The sequence below is a fragment of the Palaemon carinicauda genome, chromosome 22, assembly GCF_036898095.1.
Source record: "Palaemon carinicauda isolate YSFRI2023 chromosome 22, ASM3689809v2, whole genome shotgun sequence".
NCBI classification, from domain to species: Eukaryota; Metazoa; Arthropoda; class Malacostraca; order Decapoda; family Palaemonidae; genus Palaemon; species Palaemon carinicauda.
The window spans coordinates 324,389-350,226 of record NC_090746.1 but is presented as its reverse complement, the minus strand read 5'-3'; the positions used below and the strand labels follow the sequence as shown (position 1 = coordinate 350,226).

The 25,838-nt window shown below is 32.8% G+C and overlaps 1 protein-coding gene across 2 annotated transcripts in view; it reads right to left on the bottom strand.

Annotated features, from left to right (window-relative positions):
- Window positions 1-25,838, bottom strand: part of LOC137616264 (nuclear transcription factor Y subunit beta-like) — a 59,927-nt gene that overhangs the window by 26,301 nt on the left and 7,788 nt on the right. Inside the window, exons 2-3 of one of the 2 annotated variants that reach the window (XM_068345883.1) lie at window positions 11,503-11,564; window positions 8,966-9,724 (exon numbers count right to left, since the gene is read on the bottom strand). In XM_068345883.1, coding sequence (XP_068201984.1) covers window positions 8,966-9,718 — 753 coding nt within the window. In that variant the 5' untranslated portion in view covers window positions 9,719-9,724; window positions 11,503-11,564. Of the gene's footprint in view, window positions 1-8,965; window positions 9,725-11,433; window positions 11,565-25,838 lie in introns of both variants that reach the window. The other variant, XM_068345882.1, reaches the window with a different exon arrangement.

The following is a 25,838-nucleotide window of genomic DNA, read 5'->3' as shown; positions in this document are numbered from 1 at the left end:
TCGGAAACCATAATGAGAAATGCGCTTGAAGATTACGAAGGAGGCATAACTGTTGGAGGACAAAAGATCACTAATCTCAGATATGCCGACGATGTGGTTTTAATCGCTGGAAGTATGGAGGACCTCCAAACATTAGTATCAAAAGTAAAAGCTGAGAGTGAAAAAGTGGGACTGTACCTAAATGCTAAGAAAACAAAGGTCATGAAGTGTCAAAAAGCCCCATCTGATCAAGAAATCCTACTAGACGGAGTTGCCCTAGATAATGTCACTGAATTTACTTACCTCGGAGCAACTTTCACCAATAATGGAGACGACTCCCAAGAGATCAAAAGAAGAATTGGTATTGCAAAGAATGCAACCATCGCACTAAGCAATGTGTGGAAAGACAGACATATCACTCTAAACACAAAGAAGCGGCTTCTCAAATCACTTGTTTTCCCCATCGCATCATACAGCTCAGAATGTTGGGTTTTAAAAGCTACAGATCGGAAAAGATTAGAAAGTTTTGAACTATGGTGTTACAGAAGAGTCCTTAGGATAAGCTGGATTGAGAAAAAGACTAACGTGGAAGTTCTACAAAAGATCAATATCGAAAAAAGATTACTTGACATTTTGGATGAAAGAAAACTAACTTTTATTGGACACCAGGTTCGGAAACACAATACTCTGGAAAGAACGCTACTAATTGGATCAGTCTATGGTACAAGAACGTGAGGAAGGCCTAAAACTAGAATAAGTGACAATATCAAGGAGATGTGCGGGCTAACGATGGTGGAGTAGGAAAGGAAGGCTCAAGACCGGAATGAATGGAGAAGTTTTGTGCAGAGGGCCACGGCCGTTCGACATCGAACACCCCGTAATTGATGATGATGATGATATATATATATATATATATATATATATATATATATATATATATGTGTGTGTGTGTGTGTGTGTGTGTGTGTGTGTATGTATATGCATATATATATATATATATATATATATATATATATATATATATATATATATATCATCATCTCCTCCTACGCCTCTTGACGCAAAGGGCCTCGGTTAGATTTCGCCAGTCATCTCTATCTTGAGCTTTTACTTCAATACTTCTCGATTCATCATCTCCTACTTTGCACTTTATAGTTCTCAGCCATGTGGGCCTGGGTCTTTCTTCTAGTCTCTTCTGAAGTCCAATTGAACGTTTGGTGAACTAATCTCTGTTGGGGAGTGCGAAGAGCATGCCCAAATCATATCCATCAACCCCTCATCATAATCTTATCCACATATGGAACTCGAGTAATCTCCCTTACAGTTTCATTTCTAATCATATCCTGCCACTTAAGTCCCAATATCCTTATGAGGGCTTTATTCTAAAATCTAATAAATCTATTGGAGATTGTTTCATTGTCATACCATGACTCATGTCCATACAGTAACACCAATCTCACTAAACTGATATATAGTCTGATTTTTATATTTAATTTCAGGTGATTAATTTCCAAATTTAACAGAACATAGCCATTGTCTGATTTTATTTTTCAATCTTTCACTAAACTCTAATTCTAAACACCCTGTACTGGAGATCATAGTTCCTAAATACTTAAATGATTCTACCTCAATAATCCTTTCTCCTTCCAATGATATTTTATCTTCCGTTGCATACTCTGTTCTCATCATCTCTGTCTTTCTTCTATTTATCTTCTGCCCAATCTCGTGTGATACTTCATGCATTCTGGTAAGCAAGCATTGCAAATCCTGATTTGTTCTACTAACGAGGACAGTAACATCAGTATACCCTAGATCTGCTAAATTTTCATCACCAATCCAGTCCAATCCTTCTCCACTATCTCTGACTATTCTATGCATTAAAAAATCCATGAGGAGGATAAACAACAAAGGTGACAACACATTCCATTGCAGTATTCCGGTATATGTATATATATATATATATATATATATATATATATATATATATATATATATATATATATATATATATGCATCAAAAGCCAGTATGAAATAAAGAAAAAAATATCTTAGTACCTCCCTATTTCTTTAGTGTATTCTAATATACACTTATCAATGATACAGTACAAAGGGATTTGCAGATGAAGGACGTCAATAAGTAAAGATTGAACAATAAGAGAAATTGCATGAACACTATCAGGTGCCTTGCACAGTCAAAGAAGCAAACAATCCACAGCTAAAATTTGTACTTGTACATAAAGTGGTTATTAAAACAAAAAGGCCTAAGAAAAGTTACACCATTTTGAATTGCTGGTCAATATTATTCATAGTCAAATTATACAGTTCTTACAGTTGAATATACAGTCAGACTTTATCTGTATAATACTAGTTTCTATTATATTTATTTTACGATATCTGTCCAATGCAGTAATTCCCTAGAATTTGTCCAGTCCATGGAATGATTATATTAATTGACAAAAAAACAAAAAAAAAAAACAAAAAAAAAAAGGCATTAGAGATGTTCCCGACACGGCCACAATATTTATGTTGGTTTTATGTGGTTGCCAGCATTTAACCACGTTGACCAATATATTTCTTATCACAACCATTCCATGAACGTTCCAATATGCAACCTACATTAGCAAAGATTGTAAATTTAGTTTTGAATAAAAATAATTACGAGCAAAAATATGGAATGGCGATTGGTTATCCTTTATTACATCTTTTAAAAATTATCTATGTGGATTCTTTTTTTTATAAATAGTTTTTAGTGAATATTTTGCCTTGGAAAGTCTTGTGGTTTTGGTATGTTTATGACCTTTTCTGTATATGGCCTTCAATTGAAGATGTATTTTTTTATACAGACTAAATTCTTTACTTTTTTTTTATCAATTTCACTATTCAGAAAAGATATTCAGTTTTACCTTTTTTGGATCGAATTCTCATTGGCTTATTAATAGATTTTTTATTTAGAATTTTTCAGAAAACCCACTGATATATCTCCTTACATTCATTTCTATTCAGTAGGTAGTAGGTTGGCCAAGGCACCAGCCACCTGTTAAGATACTACCGGTAGAGAGTTATGGGGTCCATTAACTGGCCACACAGAACTCCGTTGGATCCTTCTCTCTGGTTACAGTTCACTTTCTTTTTACCTACAAATAAACCGAATAATCTGTCCTATTCCTTACAGATTCTCCTCTGTCCTCAAACTCCTGACAATACTGAAATTACCAAACAGTTCTTCTTCACCGAAGGGGCTACTGCACTGTAATTGTTTAGAGGCTACTATCCTCATGGTAAGGGTAGAAGAGACTCTTTAGCTATGATGAGCAGCACTTCTAGTAGAATGACACTCCAAAATCAAATCATTGTTCTCTATAATTGGGTAGTGCCATAGCCTCTGTACCATGGTCTTCCACTGCCTTGTGTTAGAGTTCTCTTGATTGAGGGTACACTCGGGCACACTATTCTATCTTATTTATCTTCCTCTTCTTTTGTTGAACTTTTTATAGTTTATATAGGAAATATTTATCTTAATGTTGTTACTGTTCTTGAAATATTCTATTTTCCCATATTTCCTTTCCTCACTGGGCTATTTTCCCTGTTGGAGCCCCTGGGCTTATACCATCCTGTTTTTTCAACTAGGGTTGTAGCTTTGTAAGTAATAATAATAATAATAATAATAATAATAACCTTCATTTCAAAGTTGAACTGCTTTTGAGAGCGCCAAGAACTTGCTGCTCGGAAATTATGAAAGCATTAGTTTTTATGATGTTGCCTTTAGTTGTAGTAGTATTACAATGAACCAAAAAATTATGCAATTATTAATGTAAGAGCTTTTAATATTTATAATTTATTCGTTTAGCCTTTTAGAGACAGTTTCCTCTTTTTTACCAAAAATTGTAAGATGTCTTAATGTTAATGTTATTTTCAGAAATTCATCTACTTTAAAATATGGGTTGATAAAAAGGTTACGGACAAATATATTATTTTAAACAAAGACTAAACGCTAAAGTGAATGCGCAGGAAGTAGGGCGGATGTTGCCGAGCTGTCACTTTGTCTCCTGATACATAGGTTTTTTTGGGATGCAGTTCGAGCTGCTTTCATTATTGCTTTGTTTGTGGTGACCCAAGCACACGTGTACTGTACTGAATCTGTTTCTGTGTCAACAGGTACACCGGGGAGAGAGGACGCAGAGTGAAAACCAGTATGGTGCGGTTGCATCACCTGCCACTGCTACCCTTAGGCAAGACAAGCCCTCAAATCCCCAAGCAATGTAGGGGAATAAGAACGCCCCGATTGTGTGAGGCGGAAGCAGTTAACTTCGAGTCCTACTCTTGAGTGGGCAACCCTCACTAGGCCCATCTGCCATGGTAAGCCTACCTCAATCATGGCGGACGTCCATACGCCATAAGACGTCCAACGATTTCTCTTTGTAATATTACGTAGTCATGTAAATGTCTCCCCGAGTATTAGTTAAAAATCAATTTCAGTGTATTTGACTGATGAAATCATTTAACAGCCAGCGAGAAACTTATAATTCTTCTGTTATGTAACCTCAAGATTTAAAGTTCTATTTCACTCGCTTTGAAGAAGATTTAAGCCCATTTTTTTGTGGTGAAATTTACTTAGAAAATAAATCCTCTAACGATGTAACAATCGTCTGATTTACCGCCTCCTATCATGTATTATTATGTAATAAGCCCACGCCCTGTGATAGGAATGATTATGATAAGAAATACATTGGTCATAGTGGTAAGCACCTGGCAACCAGATTAAGCCAATATAAATACTGTGTTTATGTCAAGACTATGTCTAATGACTTTTCTTTCATATAAATTAGTATAATCATTCGATAGAGTGGAAAAATTCTAAAGTGTTAATGTGTGGAACGGAAACCTAAGTTCTAAGACAAAAAGAGGAAGCAAAGTTTTAGAGAACAGAGATGAGAATGCCGAGGTGGATTATGGGAATATCACTGTTTGAATCCTGGAAAATCATAAAATAAGAAGAATATCAGGTGCGGTAAAGATTACACATGTGATAAGAGTGTCACGACTGAAATGGTATGGGCCCGTGTTGAGGATAGATAGTGGGGGCAGTGAGGGAGGTTTTGTAGGAAGGAGGACCTAAGGGGAACCTGTTCAGAAAAGATCGATAGGTAAGCAGAAAATAGGTGCCGAAATAAGGAGATAGATGATATGGAGAGAAGAGGTTTGGTAGAAAAGGATGTCTTTGAGAGCAGCCTTTGGAGAGGGCACATCAGTCAACCGACCATTAAAGGAGGAATATCGATGGGAAGGAGGTGTATTTGCGTGTGCATGTGTACACGCATATGCACACTCGTGAAGGCATGATTATCCAAATTAAAAATAATGAGAGTTATATGGCAGGACAGGATTAGAAATAAATCTATAAGAGAGATTACCTGATTGCCTTATGTGGATTAGATCATGGTGAGAGGTAGATATAGATGGTTTGGGCATGCTCTTTGCACTCCCCAAGAGAGATTAATTCACCAAACTTATAACTGAGCTTCACGAGGCACTTGAAGAGTTTGAAGATCCAGGCCTACATGGCTGAGGACTATGAAATGTGAAGTAGGAGATGATAAATGGAGAAGTATTGATTTAAAAGCTCAAGATAGAGACAACTGGCGAAATCTAAACGAGGGCCTTTGTATCAATAGGCGTAAGAGGAGATGATGATGAATTTTCTTTATATTTCCGATATCCTAAAATGGCATAGATTTTACTACTGTATATGTCATCATCAATATAGCTGTCACTCGATATCGATAATTACTGTTTCAAGTACCTTAATGAGTTCTCAAATAAGAAATTAGTCCGATTCTAGATCTACACATTCTTCCACAGTGTTGGCACACATTATCAGGAGGCAGTGGAAGTTGTGGGTTTTCACGTTGGGCTGATCTTCTTGCTCTTTTTTTTTATCATTACCCCTGTTTAATTTTTCTCTAGAGTCCAGGAATGCCTTTTTTATTCTTCCCTCCAAGCAGTTCGGTCATGTACATCTCTTTCTTCTGTTTTATAATGGGTCTCACATATTTTCATATTTGTTTTCAGACATTCTTTTAAACGCTTCCTCTTCGGGTTCCCTCGCTTAACACTGAATACAATATTGGTGTTGGAATGGATGTATCCTTCATTCTGACCACATGACCAGATCATGTTAATTGACTCTGAGTGATAAGGGGTTCAATACTTAAGCAATTTGGCTCTTCTAAAATGCTGCCGTTTGTCCGAAGATTTTGCCAACTGATTTTTAGGATTTTTTGCAATGAGCATTGATGGAATTTTTCAACAGTTTTTATGTGACGTTTCTTTGGAGTCCAAGTCTTTGAGGTATAAACAAGAGAAGGGAGGACAACCGATCGATAGACACTCATTTTGATACATTACTTAGATTGTGGTTTTCAAATACTCTGGATCGCAGCATCCCAAAAGCACTGCTGAACATAGTATGCTGTATTGAATCTCGCTATCAATATTTACATCTGCTGATATATGAATGCCAAGATAGGTCTTGGAAGTTTATGACACTGGAGCAAGCAACTCAGATTGCGACTGAAGAACTACATTATACTTTCAAAGAAGATAAATCAGATGATCATTATTCCATTTAATATACAACTGTAAAATCATTGTCGCATTCCAAATATAACAAATGTTGATATTATGACTGTATTAGATAAAAGATGACTGCCGGAAATTTTGGTAATTCATTTTTTATTTCATTCCTTTATTAAAACACGTTTGATTTATAAACAAAATAAAGCAATGTTGATATTATTTCATCACATCATTGTCCTGTATAAAGGACAGGAGGGGCAGACAATAGAAAGTGTAAAAGTTGAGAGATCTGTATTTTGTAGCCTACATCTGTGCAGATATTCAGAAGATGAAAACAATGATTGCATCCTTCTCTTCAGTCAATTTATTGTGTACTCCTGCATATAAAGAAATATTTTTGTGAATGTAAAGATTCACTACCAATAATAAGAGAAGAAAATTGATTCTTTACTAACGTCCAGAAGCAGCTTCACAACAATCTTTGATTTGCCCCACCCCAAGTTATATTTTGGGACTAAATCCTTTAATCTAACAATCTGAAATTATGATATATGACATCCTTGACCTTAAAAACATATGTTAGCATGGCGGTCTTTTAGAGTTTTCTCCTCTAGTCAAATTAGCCCACTTTTTCACGAGGTTCACCCCAGTTAATTTTAATTAGCACTTTCAAATTGACTAAAATCAACCTTCAAACCTTGATCCTGGAAAAAATGGTCACGGGACCCTATTGTGGGAACTTCGTCTCCACTATTATGAAATGAGTATAATTTAACGAGTTCACAATATTGAATATAAGAACACGAATAATATTTCCCAAAAAAGTATAATAATCGGCAAAAAGGAAATGAAAATAAGTATTTATAACATAATGTCCACTCGAAAGCAACATAGTAATGGGTACGTTCTTTTGATAATCTAAAGAGATAGGCGTTTTCTTTTTAGTTAAAATTGTCTAGTGACGCACTACGTCTTTCTCCTAACTTGGCAGCTTGGCAACTCATCGCTGAATATAGAGCCTGCACTCCGTTACCTGCGTCACTTGCTTCATCGGCCGTTGTTGCCAATGCATGCAGTAATATTTTTGGTTAACGAATTGATGTTGCAAAGAGAGCACAGGTATCCAAGTATCTTCACTTCAAAGGCCGAGAAGTTCCCTTGCTTACGGGAAGGATAAAGTTGTCTTTTTCACTTTCAGAATTGATTTCTTTGAAAATTAGGAGTAATTTCAGAAACTATATGATATCATCAGGTAATTTTACCTGTTAGTGAAAACATCAATATTTTTTTACGCTCAGAACTCATAGTCACAATTACATATAATATCAAAACTACCTTTGAAAATGATTGTTTACCAAAACCTTACCTTTGTCCCAGAACCCATTACCGAAAGGAAAAAATACGTAAGAAACAAAATCATAGTTATTAACCGTGGGAAGATGTTAGTAGACATTGGAGACCAAATATTTCAAGAAGAGAATTACTGAATAATGGCAGTCATGGATGTTAAGCTAAAGCTTAGCAACAAGCAGAGCAAGCAACTTACCTGGTCAGAGATAGTCTCATGTACAGAAAGCTTAGCAATTGGAGAGAAAATCAAAGGAATGTCTAGAGGAAAACATAAATCATACAGAACTGTGAGTGTGTGTAAGTATAAAAGTTATTTATATATATATATATATATATATATATATATATATATATATATATATATATATATATATGTATGTGTGTGCGTGTTTGTGTGTATGTATGTGTATGTATGTGTATGTACTTAGATGCAGGATTATGCATAAATTAAAAGTAAACCTATGTGCATATGCTTATGCGTAAGTCTGGATATGCGCAATAATGAATGTGTTATAAAATAACATTATATTTTAAGCATTGACATCTTGCAAACGTTAATCTTTCTATGCCTCAATCTGTTATGTACTTTAGGCCTCCGTGATTTTTATTTCTTCTTAACTTATCACAATGTAACAAATTTTATAGAAATTTATGTTAAATACTTTTTATGGAAAATTGTAAAATGGTTTACCTGTAGTGAGAATATATCAAATATATTGGTTTTATGTGAGTTTCGCAGATGTATCTGATTCCTAACAAATAAAAAGTTAAACAAAACTCTTATTCACCAAATATGATTAAGGAGACTGAAATTTTCACTAGCAGCATTTTCTGGTAAGAAATTATGATATTTTTTATACGAGTGTTGAAAAAAAAAATTTATCCAGTTATTCAAAATTAAATTCCTGTTTCATAGGTGCAAACATACCTCCCACCCCAAAAGTTTTAATTAGCGTGCTTGTATTCCCTGTACTAAAGAGAAGAAAATTTCACAATTTAACTTTATACGGTTTTAGCCATTGAATTACTCTTAGTACTTGTTTTACGTATTTTATTTTACCTTGGGTGGCCATTCTCCCCGGATTGTGTTGTAAGCGGTGGTATATCCATCGGGGTTATCTAGGGTCGTGCCAATAGTATAAGCAGGTTCAGTCACTTTTTGACTGGCTGACTGTAAAGTTGGTGTAGCATTCCGACTGGCAGGCTGGGCAGGGATGGAATTCTGACTGGCGGCGTAGTGGTTTGCTGGTGGTGGGCCGGCATTTTGGAAGGTTTGCTGGGGAGGGCTGGCATTCTGGTTTGAGAACTGCTGGGAAGGGTTAGCAGTCTGGTTTAAGAATTGTTGAGGAGGGGTGGCGTTCTGGTTTGAGAATTGCTGGGGAGGAGCTACATTCTGACTGGCATACTGATGAGGGGAAGTACTCTGCTGAGGGAATGTCATGCCGGCAAACGGCGTGGGAACGCCATGCCTCGGCCCCTGGTGATGCTGTTGGGTCATTCCAGCAGGGGCCATCTGGATCGGCACTTGGTGTTCCATGCCATGGGGAAGTTGCTGGCTGGAAGAGGACACTGACTGGTGGGATGTCTGGTACTGGAGGGATTGTGGTTGTTGAGGGAGTTGGTACTGGTAAGATCCATGAGACCCACCGGAAAACTGTTGTTCATACGTCTGGTATTCCTGTACCTGTTTAACCGTTTTCATTTGAACTGAGGAAGAAACTTGCTGTCGTTGTTGCTGTTGCTGTAGCTGCTGCTGTTGCTGCATAACCATCTGTTGCTGGTGATGTTGTTGCTGCATTTGAACTTGATCCATTTTTGCCTGTTGGAAAACGTTCGTCTAATTTCTTGATTTGGGCCATGATGGTTCAGTTAATAACAAACTCTTTTTAAAGTGATTGGTTTATATACAGAAAAAAAAGAGTATTTAAGTTTTACCAGAGAAATTTACTTTGCAGAAAGGATTTTATAAAGTTTACGAAAGAAAGCGAAAGAGCAAGCATTAAGATATATTGACAGTCTTAGCTTTATGGACAAAGCTGTCGACACCGCAAGCAAGCATTATTAACTGGCTACATATTATTGGAAAAAAAAGCAAGTTATTGCTACCTGTCCCTTAAAGCTCCAATCAGTTAGCTCGTTATGCCATGTACCTGTAGTAGCAAAATGAAAATAAAAAAATAAAAAATTATCTTCGATTATTCCATTCCTTTGACTTTTTAAGCGTACACTAATCTACTTATCCATATATTAACCACCGAAAAATTATACAGAAATTTTCCAGTTTAGCGAAAAATAATATATATATATATATATATATATATATATATATATATATATATATATATATATATATATATATATATATATACATATATATATATATATATATATATTGATTATTGTGAAAGCTAAAGCATTCATCTTTTTCTCCGCCGTAACAACACAAAATCCTTGATGCCAACCCAAAAATTTAAATCACCACAGATGATACTCCCTCTGCTGTGTTCCGGCTCCACCGTATTGACTAATCTTATCTTTTTTAAATTCTTTATTCTTCAATTTGAGATAGTTGATTTACTCCCTTATTTTACTTCCTCATTGGGGTATTTTTCCCGTGAGCTTGTAGCACCCTGCTTTTCGAGCTAGGGTTGTAGCTTAGCTAATAATAACAATAATAATATCGTAAATAACAAATGTCTGCTCATTCATTACTTCTCAGAACTGGTTCCATTTTATGATTTTTTGATAATTTTCCCCTGCCACCCTTTGAGACATGATTGAAGATTCTATCAACTATCATTAACAATTATTTTATCATTTAATTAGTAATAACTTAGAAGAAATAACTTATTACTTGATTATCTTGAGAGATTACTGACCATTCCAAAAAACCTGAAACTAACACGTGTCAACTTTTATGGAAACTGCCTCGGCTGTTAACTATGCTGCAGATTCTGCTAATCTGGTTGATTATTTTATCGTTCCCTTATAATGATTCGTCATTTCCTAAAGAATTTAATCATCATTTTATCCATCAAAATTACCGCATGGTATCATCACCCGAAAAAACAGAACCGCCAAATGGCTTATTTAATGACCCTGAGGATCTGGCTTACTTCCCATTCCATTTGAACTGACTTATTCGATCATCCTCAAGATATCATTGGTCCCCTTCAAGAAATGACTCATCGTTGTTAAATTGCAATAAAATAGCGATCTATTGCAGTTCCAATCATAAATTGGTGATTAGATGCCTGAAAATACCGTATTTTTTTTTCTTTTTTTGCATTTAAGATAACCAATATTAGATTTATCTAAGAAAACACTTTTGCTTGCAAATTGCCATATATAGGAATTTTGTATATGTTGTTTGGTCCTTCGCAATGCATTGCGCACAATTTGACCAAATTTCAGGAGAAAAGTATTTTTTTAATCCCCTGACTGTAGAAGAATGGAATGTGCTCCGAGAGACAGCGCACATGGCATAAGAGACAGCAAGAGAAAGCAGCAGCAGAAGCAGCGCGTCACCTGCGGATAGTTAGCTGGCCTGGGCGGCACTGGGGGCGGTGCCGGGTCACCGGAGGGAGGTCTTTGTACCTGATCGAGATCCTCTTGGCTCTTGGTCAGTTCGGACCGAGGGGGCCACTCCACTGGTCGACCTGCGGGAAGCGAGAAAAGGGTTCATTAAATAGGGAGGCAAAACGAAGAGTATATGTTGAAATAAATATGCAGGAGTTTCCTGTTTGTCCAGAACAGGGAGATTCACTTATGCTATACACAATAGTAAATATATATATATATATATATATATATATATATATATATATATATATATATATATATATATATGTATATATATATATATATATATATATATACATATATATATATATATATATATATATATATGTATATATATACATATACAGTATATATATATATATATATATATATATATATATATATATATATATATATTTATATATATACATATATATAAATGTATATATATATATATACATATATATATGTATATATATACATGTATATATGTATATATATATATATATATATATATATAGATATATATACACACATATAATATATATATATATATATATATATATATATACATATATATATATACACACATATATATACATATATATATACATATATATATATATATATATATATATATATATATATATATATATATATATATATATACACACACATATATATATGCATATATATACATACATATATATATATATATATATATATATATATATATATATATATATATATGAATAATCAATTGTCATGTAAGGGATCTTCGATGACCATGATCAGTGCGAAACCAGGTTTCATAAAGTAATCAAACAATCAGCTGCGCTGCAATGATAACATGTTATTATAATGGTTATTATTCCTTGCCAAGCTGCAACCCTAGATGGAAAAGCAGGATGATATAAGCCCAGAGGTTCCAACAGGGAAAATAGCCCAGTGAGGAAAGGAAACCAGGAAATAAGAGAAGTAATTAAAATAAAATATTTGAAGATGAGTAACAATATTAAAATAAATATTCAAAAATATAAACTGTAAAATCTTTAACAAAGTAAGAGGAAGATAAATAGATAGAATATTGTGTCCGAGTGTACACTCAAGCAAGAGAACTCTAGCCCAAGGCAGTGAAAGACCATGGTACAGAGACTATGGCACTACCCAAGCCTAAAGAACAATGGTTAGATTTGGGTGTTTCCTTCTCCTAAAAGAGCTGCTTACCATAGTTAAAGAGTCTCTTCTACCCTTGCCAAGAGGAAAGTAGCCACTGAACAATTACAGTGCAGTAGTTAATCCCTTGAGAGAAAAATTGCTTGGTAATCTCAGTGTTGTCAAGTGTATAAGGACATAGGAGAATCTATAAAGAATGGGCCAGACTATTCGGAGTATGTGTAGGCAAAGGGAAAGTGAACCGTAACCAGAGAGAAGGATCCAATGTGGTACTGTCTGACCAATAAAAGGATTCAATAACTCTCTAGCGGTATTATCTCAACGGGTGGCTACGTTTTCAAGAACAATATTTTTCATCCTTCATATTTCATAACTTGAAGGAAGACTCCAGTGCCTCCGGTTTTACGGGTCTACAGGTTACAATTTGCAGTAGTAGCTTTGGATTAAATGAGAGAGAGAGAGAGAGAGAGAGAGAGAGAGAGAGAGAGAGAGAGAGAGAGAGAGAGAGAGAGAGAGAGAGAGAGAGAGAGGGGGGGGGGAGGTGGTTAATAAAGAAAAAATGCAAAGGCAATTTTTATTGAGCAATGTTTTGATAATTGAGGAGAGAATCGGATTATCTCCCGATGTGTTTATTTTCCGTTACTTCAGTTATTACTTTAATCATTCCCTTGTTTATATATGATTTTCTATATATTGGTAGGCAGGGGAAGTAATTAAAATTCATTATTCACACATTCGTATCTTTTCATGGAGTAAAATTCATAGAGTTCGGTGTCTTTCATTGAATTCATTCCAGAGATTAACATTTCAAAACTGAATATACTTTGAACTTCATAAATCGGGAGAAATACTTTTATATAATTTCAGTATTTCAGAAATATAGAAAAGGTTTACCTCATAAGTCAAAAGAAATTATTACACAATATTTCCAAGGCTATTTTTCTGGTTTTATCACACAGGTGATCCCTACGCATTACAGAAACTACATGATCTGTTTGTCGTATATATTCTTAGTCATTTAGAGTATCACACAACGCATTCCGTGTTAATTGCCAAATCCACATTATCGGAGCACTTAGAAAACAAGAGTCTTCTGAGTCTTCTCGAAAGCCTTACTATTCTAAGTCTCTCAGATGTCTTTATATTACTTTTTTTTTGTGGAGAAGTAAAATACTGAATTAAGCCAAAGGAGGAGGAAGAAAAATAAAAAGAAATAGCAGCAAAGAAGAGGGAGAGAAAATGACTAAAGGCACCAAAAAAGAGACGAAATTTTTGGGAAAGGATTAAATTCTGAACAATTTGGGGGAAAAAAGACGACTCAAATAAAGAGGAATAGAATATGCACAGAAGTCTCATTCCAAACGTTGAATGAAAAATTATGCCTTCAGAGTTTTTAACTGGTCTCTTTTCTTTAATAGCCTTGATGAACCATATTCTCATTACTTATGCAGAGGAGGAGCGAGAGGAAATGAAATGGGAATATTATTAGAAAGTATTCTTGTGTAATTTACTATAGTGATTTTGAAAATTACAAGGCTATAGGAGAGAGAGAGAGAGAGAGAGAGAGAGAGAGAGAGAGAGAGAGAGAGAGAGAGAGAGAGAGAGAGAGATAAACTTATTCAATATATATTATATATATAATATATACAATATACAGTTTACATGGAGATGCTATCAATCATAAATGATTAATGGCAAACGATTACGTTATCGCAAGGAAACGAGGTAGCAAGTGTCAGCCTTCCTCAGGTCATTTCAGGGAGTTAATTGCAGCCATTTGATCATACATTGAATAAAATAAATTAACTTCCGCATCAATACGTATCTAGATTGGAAAATTACTTATTCGTCAAAGTAGGAGTTACGTGTAAAGGGAAAGGTAATGAGAAATGATTGTTATAATAAAAGTTGGGAATATATAGGGAAGATCTTGAATAGATTAAAGCCCTTTGCTAATGAAACAATTGTTCTGAGTATTTTTATGGCAGTGTGATCAGTAAGCGGTGGAGTATGGGACTGATCTTTATTCAATTTTTACTATCCATCCATGTTTCAAAGAGAAAAATAAGTATCAGTGATTAAGGGAGACTCGTTATCAGAATATTACAACATTTATAGATTCTAAATAAAAGGCTGTATTAAGTGTAATAGTTCACTCAGAATTACATTTTAAAAAATTTAGGTTTTAATGAAAAAATTAAGGTACCCAGCATATCTTAAAGATAGATAGATAGATAGATAGATAGACAGATAGATAGATAGATAGATATTGCTGCTTTTTACACATCTAAATTTCCGTCTTCTATACAGTATGAACATCACCTTTCCCAAACCATCAACTCTGATCATATATTAATCTTCTCTTTCTGTTACCAATACACCTTCAAAACCACAAGTGTATCTCAAATCTTTTCCTTGTGACTCTTTTTGGTCAAAAACTCTTCTTCCAAATTTCTACTGTTATTTCTGTCTCACCATTTTCTCTGACATTGTATAGACATAGAATACTAGAATCTTGTATCCTGGCACTTGTCTGCGGAATATGTTCCACCCACTTGATGTTTTATGACAAGACACGACCCCTTGCCTTTTTGTTTTCATAAAGATGAACAAACCTATTCAATGCTAAATACTTATTCCTGGTCAGCATGATCGTTCAGTTAAGTGTATTATATTCTCTTTATATCTCTATGATATCTTTTGATTAATGGCTCATTTCTGCATCTTTCCCTTTATTTCTACTTTCTCAAAATCATCTATGTTAATATAAAACTTCTCATCAGCCTCAGTTATGAAGCTTTCACCCTACACTTTTTGATGCTGATAATAAACATGAAATAAACATGAAGTTATGGCTGAATGGAAAAGATAGAAAAAATGTATATGAATGTAGTTTGCTTTCATTCCTCAAAATGATTTGAGGAAACGTATTTTGTGTTGAATGGTGGTAAATAATCGCTTTCTTTGATACATGCCTGGTGCTGAGGTATAAATTATCAGCTGCGCTCAAAGCTGATATACATTGAAGAAGATCATAGGAAACTCATAATGAAAACTATATTCTCTGTTTCTCGTTGTATTTATATATATATATATATATATATATATATATATATATATATATATATATATATACATATATAAATATATATATATATATATATATATATATATGCATATATATACATATATATATATATATATATATATATATATATATATATATATATATATGTAGGCTTTATATATATATATATATATATATATATATATTTATATATATATATTTATATGTATATATATACATACATATATATATATATATATATGTATGTGTATATATATACATATATATATATATATATATATATATATATATATATATATATATATATATGTAGGCTTTATATATATATATATATATATATATATATATATATATATTTATATATATATATTTATATGTATATATATACATACATATATATATATATATATATATGTATGTGTATATATATACATATATATATATATATATATATATATATATATATATATATATATATATATATATAAAGTTGTTCTTGTATCATCATCATCATCAGTAATAACAGTAATTAGTCCATTGCCTTTTTTGTAATCTCGGCGAACCATTCATTTATTCTTAGTATCCATATATTATCTGTCATTATCATTATAAGTCCAGCCCATGTCCATTTCTTTTTTCTTTCCTTTTTAGCATTATTTTAGAATATCCTCTACTTTAGTTTGCTCTCGTACCCATGCTGCTCTTTTTCTGTCGCTTATTGTTATTCCTATCATCATTCTTTCCATTGCTCTTTGACTTATAACTAACGTATGTTCTAAGGCTTTTGTAAGTCTACACGTTTCTGATTCATCAATTGATAATAGCGGACCATCTGATTAAATTCTTTTCTTTTTAGAGAAAGTAGCATTTTACTTATCATGATCTCATTTCATTTCCCAAAAGTTCTCCATCCCACGCTAATCTCTTCAAATTCGGTCTCACGTTCCGGGGAAACCCTTACTGTTTTCCTCAAGTATACATATTCATTTACAATCTCAAGTCTGGAGGATCATTCATAACACATTTTTGTCTCTGCATTTTCATTAAACATTAATTCATTTTAACTCATATCCACTCTCAGTCCTACATTTCTGTTTTATCTATTCAAAGTTCTTATCGCCTCGTGCAATTCATTCTATGATCCACTGAATAGAACTATGCCATCTGTAAATCTTATATGGTTAAAGTGTTCCGCAATAATATAAACTTCTACAGTTTCCCAACCTAAATTCTTAAAACCTCCCCTCTTCTTCTAGACGTGCTGTGAATAATTAAAGAGAGATGCGGTTCCCCGATCTAGCTCCTTTCTCAACTGGGAATTTCTGACTATCTTTATGTAGTTTTAGGATTGCTATACTTCCTACACAGATATCTCCAAGGGTTCTAACATAAAATTCATTTATTCCTAGTTTTCAAGGGCTTTCATTACTGCTGAAGTATTCACGAATCAAAAGATTTCTCTTAGTCTATAAATACCATACATAGTGGTTTGTCATACTCTATTGATTATTTCATTAGCTGGTCAATTACATGGATATGGTCAGTTATTTAATACCCACTTCTAAATCCTGCTTGCTCTTTTGGTTTATTGAATTCTAGATGTGTTTCTATTCGGCTTAATATGATTTTTGTAAATCTTTTTTATGTTATGGAGAAAACACTTATTGGGTGGTAATTTTTCGAATCTTTTGTCTCCTTTCTATGAATTAGTAAGATAATTCCGTCTTTTCAAGCCGTAATTATAGAACATTCTTTCAGATATTTTTTTATATAGTTCAGCGAATTTTACTGCAATGATATGTACTCCATCTATTATTAGATCAATTGTGAGTCCATCTTCTCCTCGTTCTTTGGCTCTTTTTATGCCTTTCAATGTTTTCTTTACATCTACTGTTACGTTTGGTACTGGACCAGGTATTTCATTATTTATATTGGCAAAGTTATCTCTTATGTCACTATTTTAGAGCAGTGTAGAAATCCTCTGCAATTTTCATCCTTTAAGGTAAGCATCTGTTGGTGCCCTGTTCCAAGTCTTCTTTTATTCAATTGGATGTTTCTTCCTTTCCTTAGCGCCTTCTTTATTTTTGTCTCATTGTGTTTACGAATGTCTTAGGTTTTTAGTTTGTTTATTGATTTGAATAGTTCTGCGAATTCTATTTCATCTCTCTTGGATTTTACCCTCATTTGCAATCTTCTCTCTATTAGGCTTTTGGTCTTTTCTTATAATTTTCCTTGATATTGTTTAGGAACTTTTCTATTTCCACTGATCTCTTATGCTGATTCCTATACATATTTTGTTGAATTACTATCTATTCCTTCTTTAACTGCTTCTATTTCATCATGTAGCTGGGAGTACCTGTTTTGTATTGCTTAACTAAACTAAACTCATGTTGCTGTACACACACACACACACACACACACACACACACACATATATATATATATATATATATATATATATATATATATATATATATATATATATATATATTTATATATATATATATATATATATATATATATATATATATATATAATATATATATATATATATATACATATATATTATATATATATATATGTATATATATATATATATATATATATATATATATATTATATATATACATATATATATTATATATATGTGTATATATATACATATATATGTATGTATGTGTATATGATATATATATATATATATATATGTGTGTGTGTGTGTGTGTATAAATACGTACATACATATATGCATACGAATTTCTTTTCGGCCATGTTCAAATCTCTCGGTCCCTCCTGCAGGGTGCAGAGGAAGAGGGTGTAGTCAGGCTCTGGTCAAATAAGGTGCATGTGCGTGTGTGTGTGCATATCTACCTAGATATGTATCTATCATTTTTAACAGGTCGCGTGCACTAGTATATATATGTATATATATCCCAGCCACTTTACTGAAGTGATCTCGGAAAAATTAGATCTGAGGGAGATTGTACGTTACTCACGAGGGTCTATGAGAAGTCTAAAGAGGCACTGAGACTCCTCCAGCAAATTAGAGTGGAAAGGAAAACTGCAAATTGAACGGAGCCCAGAATACAACGCCACTGCTTCGTCTATGTAGCAGAGTCAAGGAAAGAATGGCCAAGCCTGATAAAAGATGGAGTAAAATTAGTAATAAAGGAGAGGGGAATAGGTAAGCAAGAACGATAGAGGTTACGATGATGAGAATAGCAGAATGTAGGATAACAAGTCCATGTGAAAGAGGTGATAGAGGTTATGATGTATGATTATTGTAGAGAAGATGTTGTGATGGAGAATTATTAAAATGTAGGAAAAGGTGTGTCGGAGATAAAATGAATAGATAAAGAAGAGGAATGAACACGAGCTAAGGAGAAATAAAATATGGTGAAACAAATATGGATGAAAAAGTCAAAGGATATATGAAATGAGATAAAAGAATGATTGTAATTGTAGAAAAAAATTATATTATTACTACCACTACTACTACTACTAATAATAATAATAATGATAATAATAGTAATGATAATAATGATAATAATATGGAAGAGTAAGTTAAGGGACTTGAAATTAAAAGAAAAATAAATAATAATAAAACAAAAACAGAATTAAAGGAAAGGGGAACTGGGAATAAATGAAAAGTGGTGATAAAGAACGATTAAAATTAACATATTATATTCAATGTGAAAACAGATATGAATAATCAATTATTGATGAATCACTAAAGAAACTAAGGTAATTTAATCAATTTCGATTAGCTTTACTCAGAGATGAATTGATTAAAGAGCAGTTTCACGAGGGAATAAAAGTATCTGTAACAGGTATCATAAAAACAGTGAAATTGTCAAATTAAATTATTCAATTTCAGTATGAATAAGAGTATACATAACACTCAAAATTAGAATATTAATTTTTTTTCAAGATTATATGCAGTTTCATGCCATTACAGTATATTGTATATGTATCTATGCCGGCCATAATAAAATTAATATTTTTTTCAAAAGAAAATGGCTAATTTCATGGTAAGAATAAAAAGTATTTGTAACAGGAGGCATGATAAAAATACTAAAATTTTCAAAGAAAATGTGCAATTTCAAGCCAAAATTATATATATATATATATATATATATATATATATATATGTATATATATATATATATATATATATATATATATATATATATACATACATATATCTGCATGTATATATATATATATATATATATATATATAATATATACATACATATATCTGCATGTATATATATATATATATATATATATATATATATATATATATATATATATATATATATATATATATACATACATACATATATATATATATATATATATATATATATATTTATATTTATATATATATATATATATATATATATATATATAAATATATAGATATATATATACATATATATATATATATATATATATATATATATATATATATATATATATACATATATATATATATATATATGAAGGTATTGAATTTGAGAAAACGAAATATGCAATTTCATGAAAAGAATAAAAATATTTGCAACAGGAGATATCCTAAAAACATTTAATTTCTGGGAGGAAAATGTGAATCTTCATGAAAAAAATAAGGAATTGTAACAGGTATATCAAAAAGGAATTTGCCATCTAGAAATATGAAATTTCATGAAAAAAAATAAAAGTATTTGTAGCAGGCATTATAGAAATATTGTTTTGGATAGGCATTATAAAAGCATTGAATCTGTAAAAGAATAATATGTAAAATAAGGAAATATGAAAAAAAGTTTTTATATCACGATATGGTTGATTTTCATATCAGAAAGCAAAAATATAATGGCCTTATGAAGAGGGAAGAATGAAAAATAGAACGTTGTTTACAAAATATTCTTAATTAATCAAAAAAACTTTAGAAGTTTAAACCACCAAGCATTTTGGCTGAGAAAATACTAGAAACTTAAGATAAAGTGTCATATCTCTCAATACGATCGATTACATAAGATGATATGTTTCTCTAAGAAACTCGTATTCCTTCCATCATTATTTTGTATAAATTGTTTCACAGCCTGAACGTAATATAAGTTCAGTATTAGAGATGAAGAAAAAAAATCATTACTTTCATCAGTAAGAAGACAAAGAAAGGTAAAATTTCTCTCCTCTGCTAAAAAAAAAAAAAAAAAAAAAATAAAAAAAAAAATAAAAAATAAAACTTTTCACATTCATTACTAAGAAGACTCAGTAAAAATTAATTACGCCCATTGAGAATATGAAGAGAGAAAAACAATGCATGGGTTACTAAGTAGACCAAGAAGAAAAACTCATTGCGTTGCTCACGAACTAACCAATTATCAGTTATTGAAGAGCGCTCATTTCCGGACGGTATGATTAAGGGACGAAAAGTGGAGGAAAAATTGCGGAGAAATGTATATCGAGTAGAATGGGAGATAAAATCGTTATTACTTTTTTTTTTTGGGGGGGGGGGAGCTCCGCCACCAATCAAAATGGCAGTTAATACCCAGGGTCAATCGTTACAGTGTACAGTTCTATCGGAAAGAGACCTAACTCATTTTTACTTCACTTCGCAGTTTCTCTTTTGTTAAACGCTCTATGTCAGCTGGCCCTTTTCGAACGAATGCAAGAGGAAATTAGGCACTTTGTGGTGTCACTTTTAACTACTTCGATGTACTGATATTTCTTTAAACTTTTTTTTATTGCTTTTTAGCTGATATGAAAGGTGAGTGAAAGAAGGGTGAGGACAGTTAGCTGACTAACCTTAGTAGGGAGTATTTTGAGAAATTAAGTATTAGTAAGAGTAATGGAAAGATTGGCTTAATCACAATTTTATTTATATAGAATTACTTATTTTTCTTGTTATGGTATTACAGTTATTTTACTATAATTGCTTATTTTTCTTTTACTTTTTGCTTTCCAGTATCCTTGGCTACCGGCGTAGTATTTTTTGTTGCTGAGGATCATCCTTGCGGATTTTGCAAGATTGGAGACCTTGGGGCTTTGTAAAGAGGCTTGCATTTCTCGTATTGATTGAGACTGTGTTTGTCGAACAATACTTGTATCTCTTGATGGAGGAATTGGTGAATTTGAGTCGGAATTAGGTTCATTTCCGGGCACGAAGACTTCATCTCATGCGTCGTCTGCTGATTTTTCTCTTAGACTTTCTTCGTCTTGTGTGAAATGCTGCATTATCCTCGCTCTCCTTTTATGTTTATGCTGTCTTTTATTCATCTGCATGGTGTTTTCCACCTCGTTTATTGTTTCTTCAGAGAAATGCATTGCTGGGAATTTGTTGTGTTAATATGCTCTGTATTATTGAGGGGTAGTACCTTCATTGAAGCTGCATCTAGTCTTATTGCTCTATTTGTTATTGTCGCAATTCTTATGTCATCTTGTAAACTGTTTAGATGGCGATTTCCATTCTGACAATTCTCTGCATTGGTAGCTGTTACTTTGGCGTAACTTACACTACAGTTTGTGGTGAATGTTGCATCTCTGATCGTCTGTATCTCTTGCATTTTATTTCTAATCAGACCTTTCCTCACTGGGACTTTTGCTTCTAAAATTCCATATTATTGGTTGCAGTTGACGCATTTATTTGTATTTCTGTACAATCCCTGTATGTATGTTCATATGATAAACAGTCAGAGCATATTTTGAAGTTTTTACTTCAAGTAAAACTGACTGTTATAAAATAATATATATTGTTATTTACAAATACATCCTACATATTTGGCATAGGTTATGAATAGCATTACCATAGAATTACTTTTTCCTCTTCCTTACAACGACAATAATAGTATTTAGTTATAGTTTTTTTGTGACCACTAGGGATCTTGGTGATAGAATTTAAGATGTCTTGACGACATTCAGTGATTGCACGTGATACATATCACAGCAAAGGCAATATACGAAACTTCCTCCTAAGTTTTACCCTTCGTGTAATATTATTATTATTATTATTATTATTATTATTATTATTATTATTATTTTTATTATAACTTATTAAACTACAGCCCTAGTTGGAAAAGCAGGATGCCATAAGCACACGGGCTCCAACAGGGAAAATAGCCCAGTGAGGAAAGAAAACAAAGAAAAACCAAATATTTTAAGAACAGTAACAACAATAATACAAATATTTCTTAAATAAACTATAAAAAAGATTAAACAAAACAGAAGGAAAAGAAATACGATAAAATAGTGTGCCTGGGTGTACCCTCAAGCAAGAGAACTCTAACTCAAGACAGTGGAAGACCATGGTACAGAGACTATGGTACTACCCAAGGCTAGAGAACAATGGTTTGATTTTGGAGTGTCCCTCTCCTAGAAGAGTTTCTTACCCTGACTAAAGAGTCTCTTCTACCCTTACCAAGAGAAAAGTAGCCACTGAACAATTATAGTGCTGTAGTTAACCCTTTGGGTGCAGAAAAATTGTTCGGTAATCTCAGTGTTGTCAGGTGTATGAAAACAGAAGAGAATATGTAATGAATAGGCCAGACTATTCTGTGTATGTGTAGACAACGGGAAAATGAACCGTAAGTAGAGAGAAGGATCCAAGGTAGTACTGGCTGACCAGTCAAAGAACCCCATAACTCTCTCGCGGTAGCATCTCAACGGATGGCTGGTGCCCTGGCCAACCTACTACTAACTACAAAACGGTAATGGGTTGTATTTATTTCCTTACTCATACACACATACACACAAACACACATACTTATACATACGGGTATGTATATATATATACAAAATCATATATATATATATATATATATATATATATATATATATATATATATATATATATGTGTGTGTGTGTGTGTGTGTGTGTGTAGAAATCACGAAAGCTGACACGTGATGAATATATAATGTATCATAGCCACGAAAGGAAAAATTAATAGTACTTTCATCCACTCAGGACATTATCAAACTCAACTCAAACTTGTAGTGTATTACAGCCAACTCTTCTTGTTGGCACGGGCCTTTCCCGAGAGAGAATACATAAACAAAGAAATTGTATTTATACAGGAGAAGGGGATCCAACAGCTGTCAGTTTCTTAATAATTCTGGAGAAGTCAGATTTTAGATAAAAGGATAATACTGGATTAACGGAAAACAAACCTGGGCTTAGATTAAAATTTCTACCTTAAGTACAGGAGATTAAAAATGATTCAACAATATTCCTTTGGAAATAGTCATTTACATGGATTACTTTTTCCGCCTTTGACCAACCAATTCTGTGACTTGACTCTAACCAGTGGGAGGCCAAGGCATGGAGACCGGACAATTTGCCGTAAACAAATTTGCCGTAGGACAATTGATTGTAAGACATTTTGCCGTAAGAAAAATTGCCGTACGGACATTTTGCCGCAAGGACATTTCGCCGTAAAATGTATATGCTTTGTCATGTATAGATTAAAAAAAAAGAATGAGAGAGAGAGAGAGAGAGAGAGAGAGAGAGAGAGAGAGAGAGAGAGAGAGAGAGAGAGAGAGAGAGAGAGAGAGAGAGAGTAGGGTCGTTATGAATTTTGACACCCGTTTTTAAATGTTTAAATGAGGTCATTACAAATTCGGTAGTTTACCATATTTTTTACTTTATTTTAATGGAAATGTGTTATGTAATTCCCGAAGAATTTGCGTGTTTACAGAACGGAGAAAGATTTTTACTTTATGATAGTGGAATGGAAGATGAAAACAGAATGTTGATCTTTGGTACGATTGCAGGGTTACACGATCTAGAAAGACATACAAATTGGGCATGAGATGAAACATTTAAGGTTTGTCCTCAAATCGTCTATCAGTTACATACTCTACATGTCAACATAGGACATGCATGCATCCCACGAGTTTACGATCTCCTTCCGAATAAGACTAAGGAATCTTACAATACGTTTTTTAAAAGGTTAAAGATTTACTATCGAGTCCCTAGAACCTGAAAATCTAATGATTGATTTCGAACCAGCTAGTATTTTAATTCTTTTTCTAACATTTTCCCTTCTGAAAATGTAACAGGCTGTTATTTTCATTTCTGTAAGAATGTTTACAGAAAAGTGACAGATACGGGGCTTAAGGTTCGATATCAAAGTGACTGTGCTTTTAATACAAAAGTAAAGTGCCTTATGGCACTTGCATTCATACCGCCTTCAGACATCATTGGTGCATTTATAGAGTTCGTTGATGACGATGACTTACCACAAGAACTAGTTGCATATTATGAAACTCATTACATTGGGGGAGAGAGAGGGAGGGGACCTCGTCGTCGTAGAATTTCTCCAACTTTTCCTATCGAACTTTGGAATGTTTATCAAAGAACCATAGATCAGTTGGCTAATACCAACAATGGAGTAGAAGGATTCCATAATGCGCTTCAAGCATCTGTCACCAATACGCATCCAAATTTATGGAATCTCATCAATGTATTGAAAAATGAAGAATATCTTTCTAAAAAGGAGATAATCGATGCAGAAAGAGGTGAACCAGCAGTCAAGAAACAATAAAAAAATGTTTATAAGCACATACTAATTATTGTCAGAGGTCATGATCAAAATGCAAAACAACATTATTTACGAGCAATTGCTATAATCGTACATGATTTTTAGCTTTGAATATTTTTTAGAAAACTTTTTAAATAATTTAATGAATACATGAAAATCAATGAAAAGTGATAAATATACTTGAAGATAACTATATGAATATAGTTACATTGATTTCTACAAAAAATAAGCTAAAAACTAAAATATACATTTTACGGCGAAATGTCCTTGCAGCAAAATATCCATACGGCAAGTTTTCTTACGGCGAAAAGTCTTACAATCAAATGTCCTACGGCAAATTTGTTTACGGCGAATTGTCCTAGCTCCCCAAGGCATTATTAAGAGAACCCTTGGAGACGGCCACCTGATGCTGTTTTAATCTGACTGGGATTCTTTTGGATGTTTGGCCGACATAGAATAAGTTACACTCTGAACAAGTAATGCTATATATTACATTATTATAATTTTCAGAACTATTCTTAATTAACATGTTTTTTTAATGTACAATTATATTTAAACACTATATCAATGTCTAGTTTTTTCAAA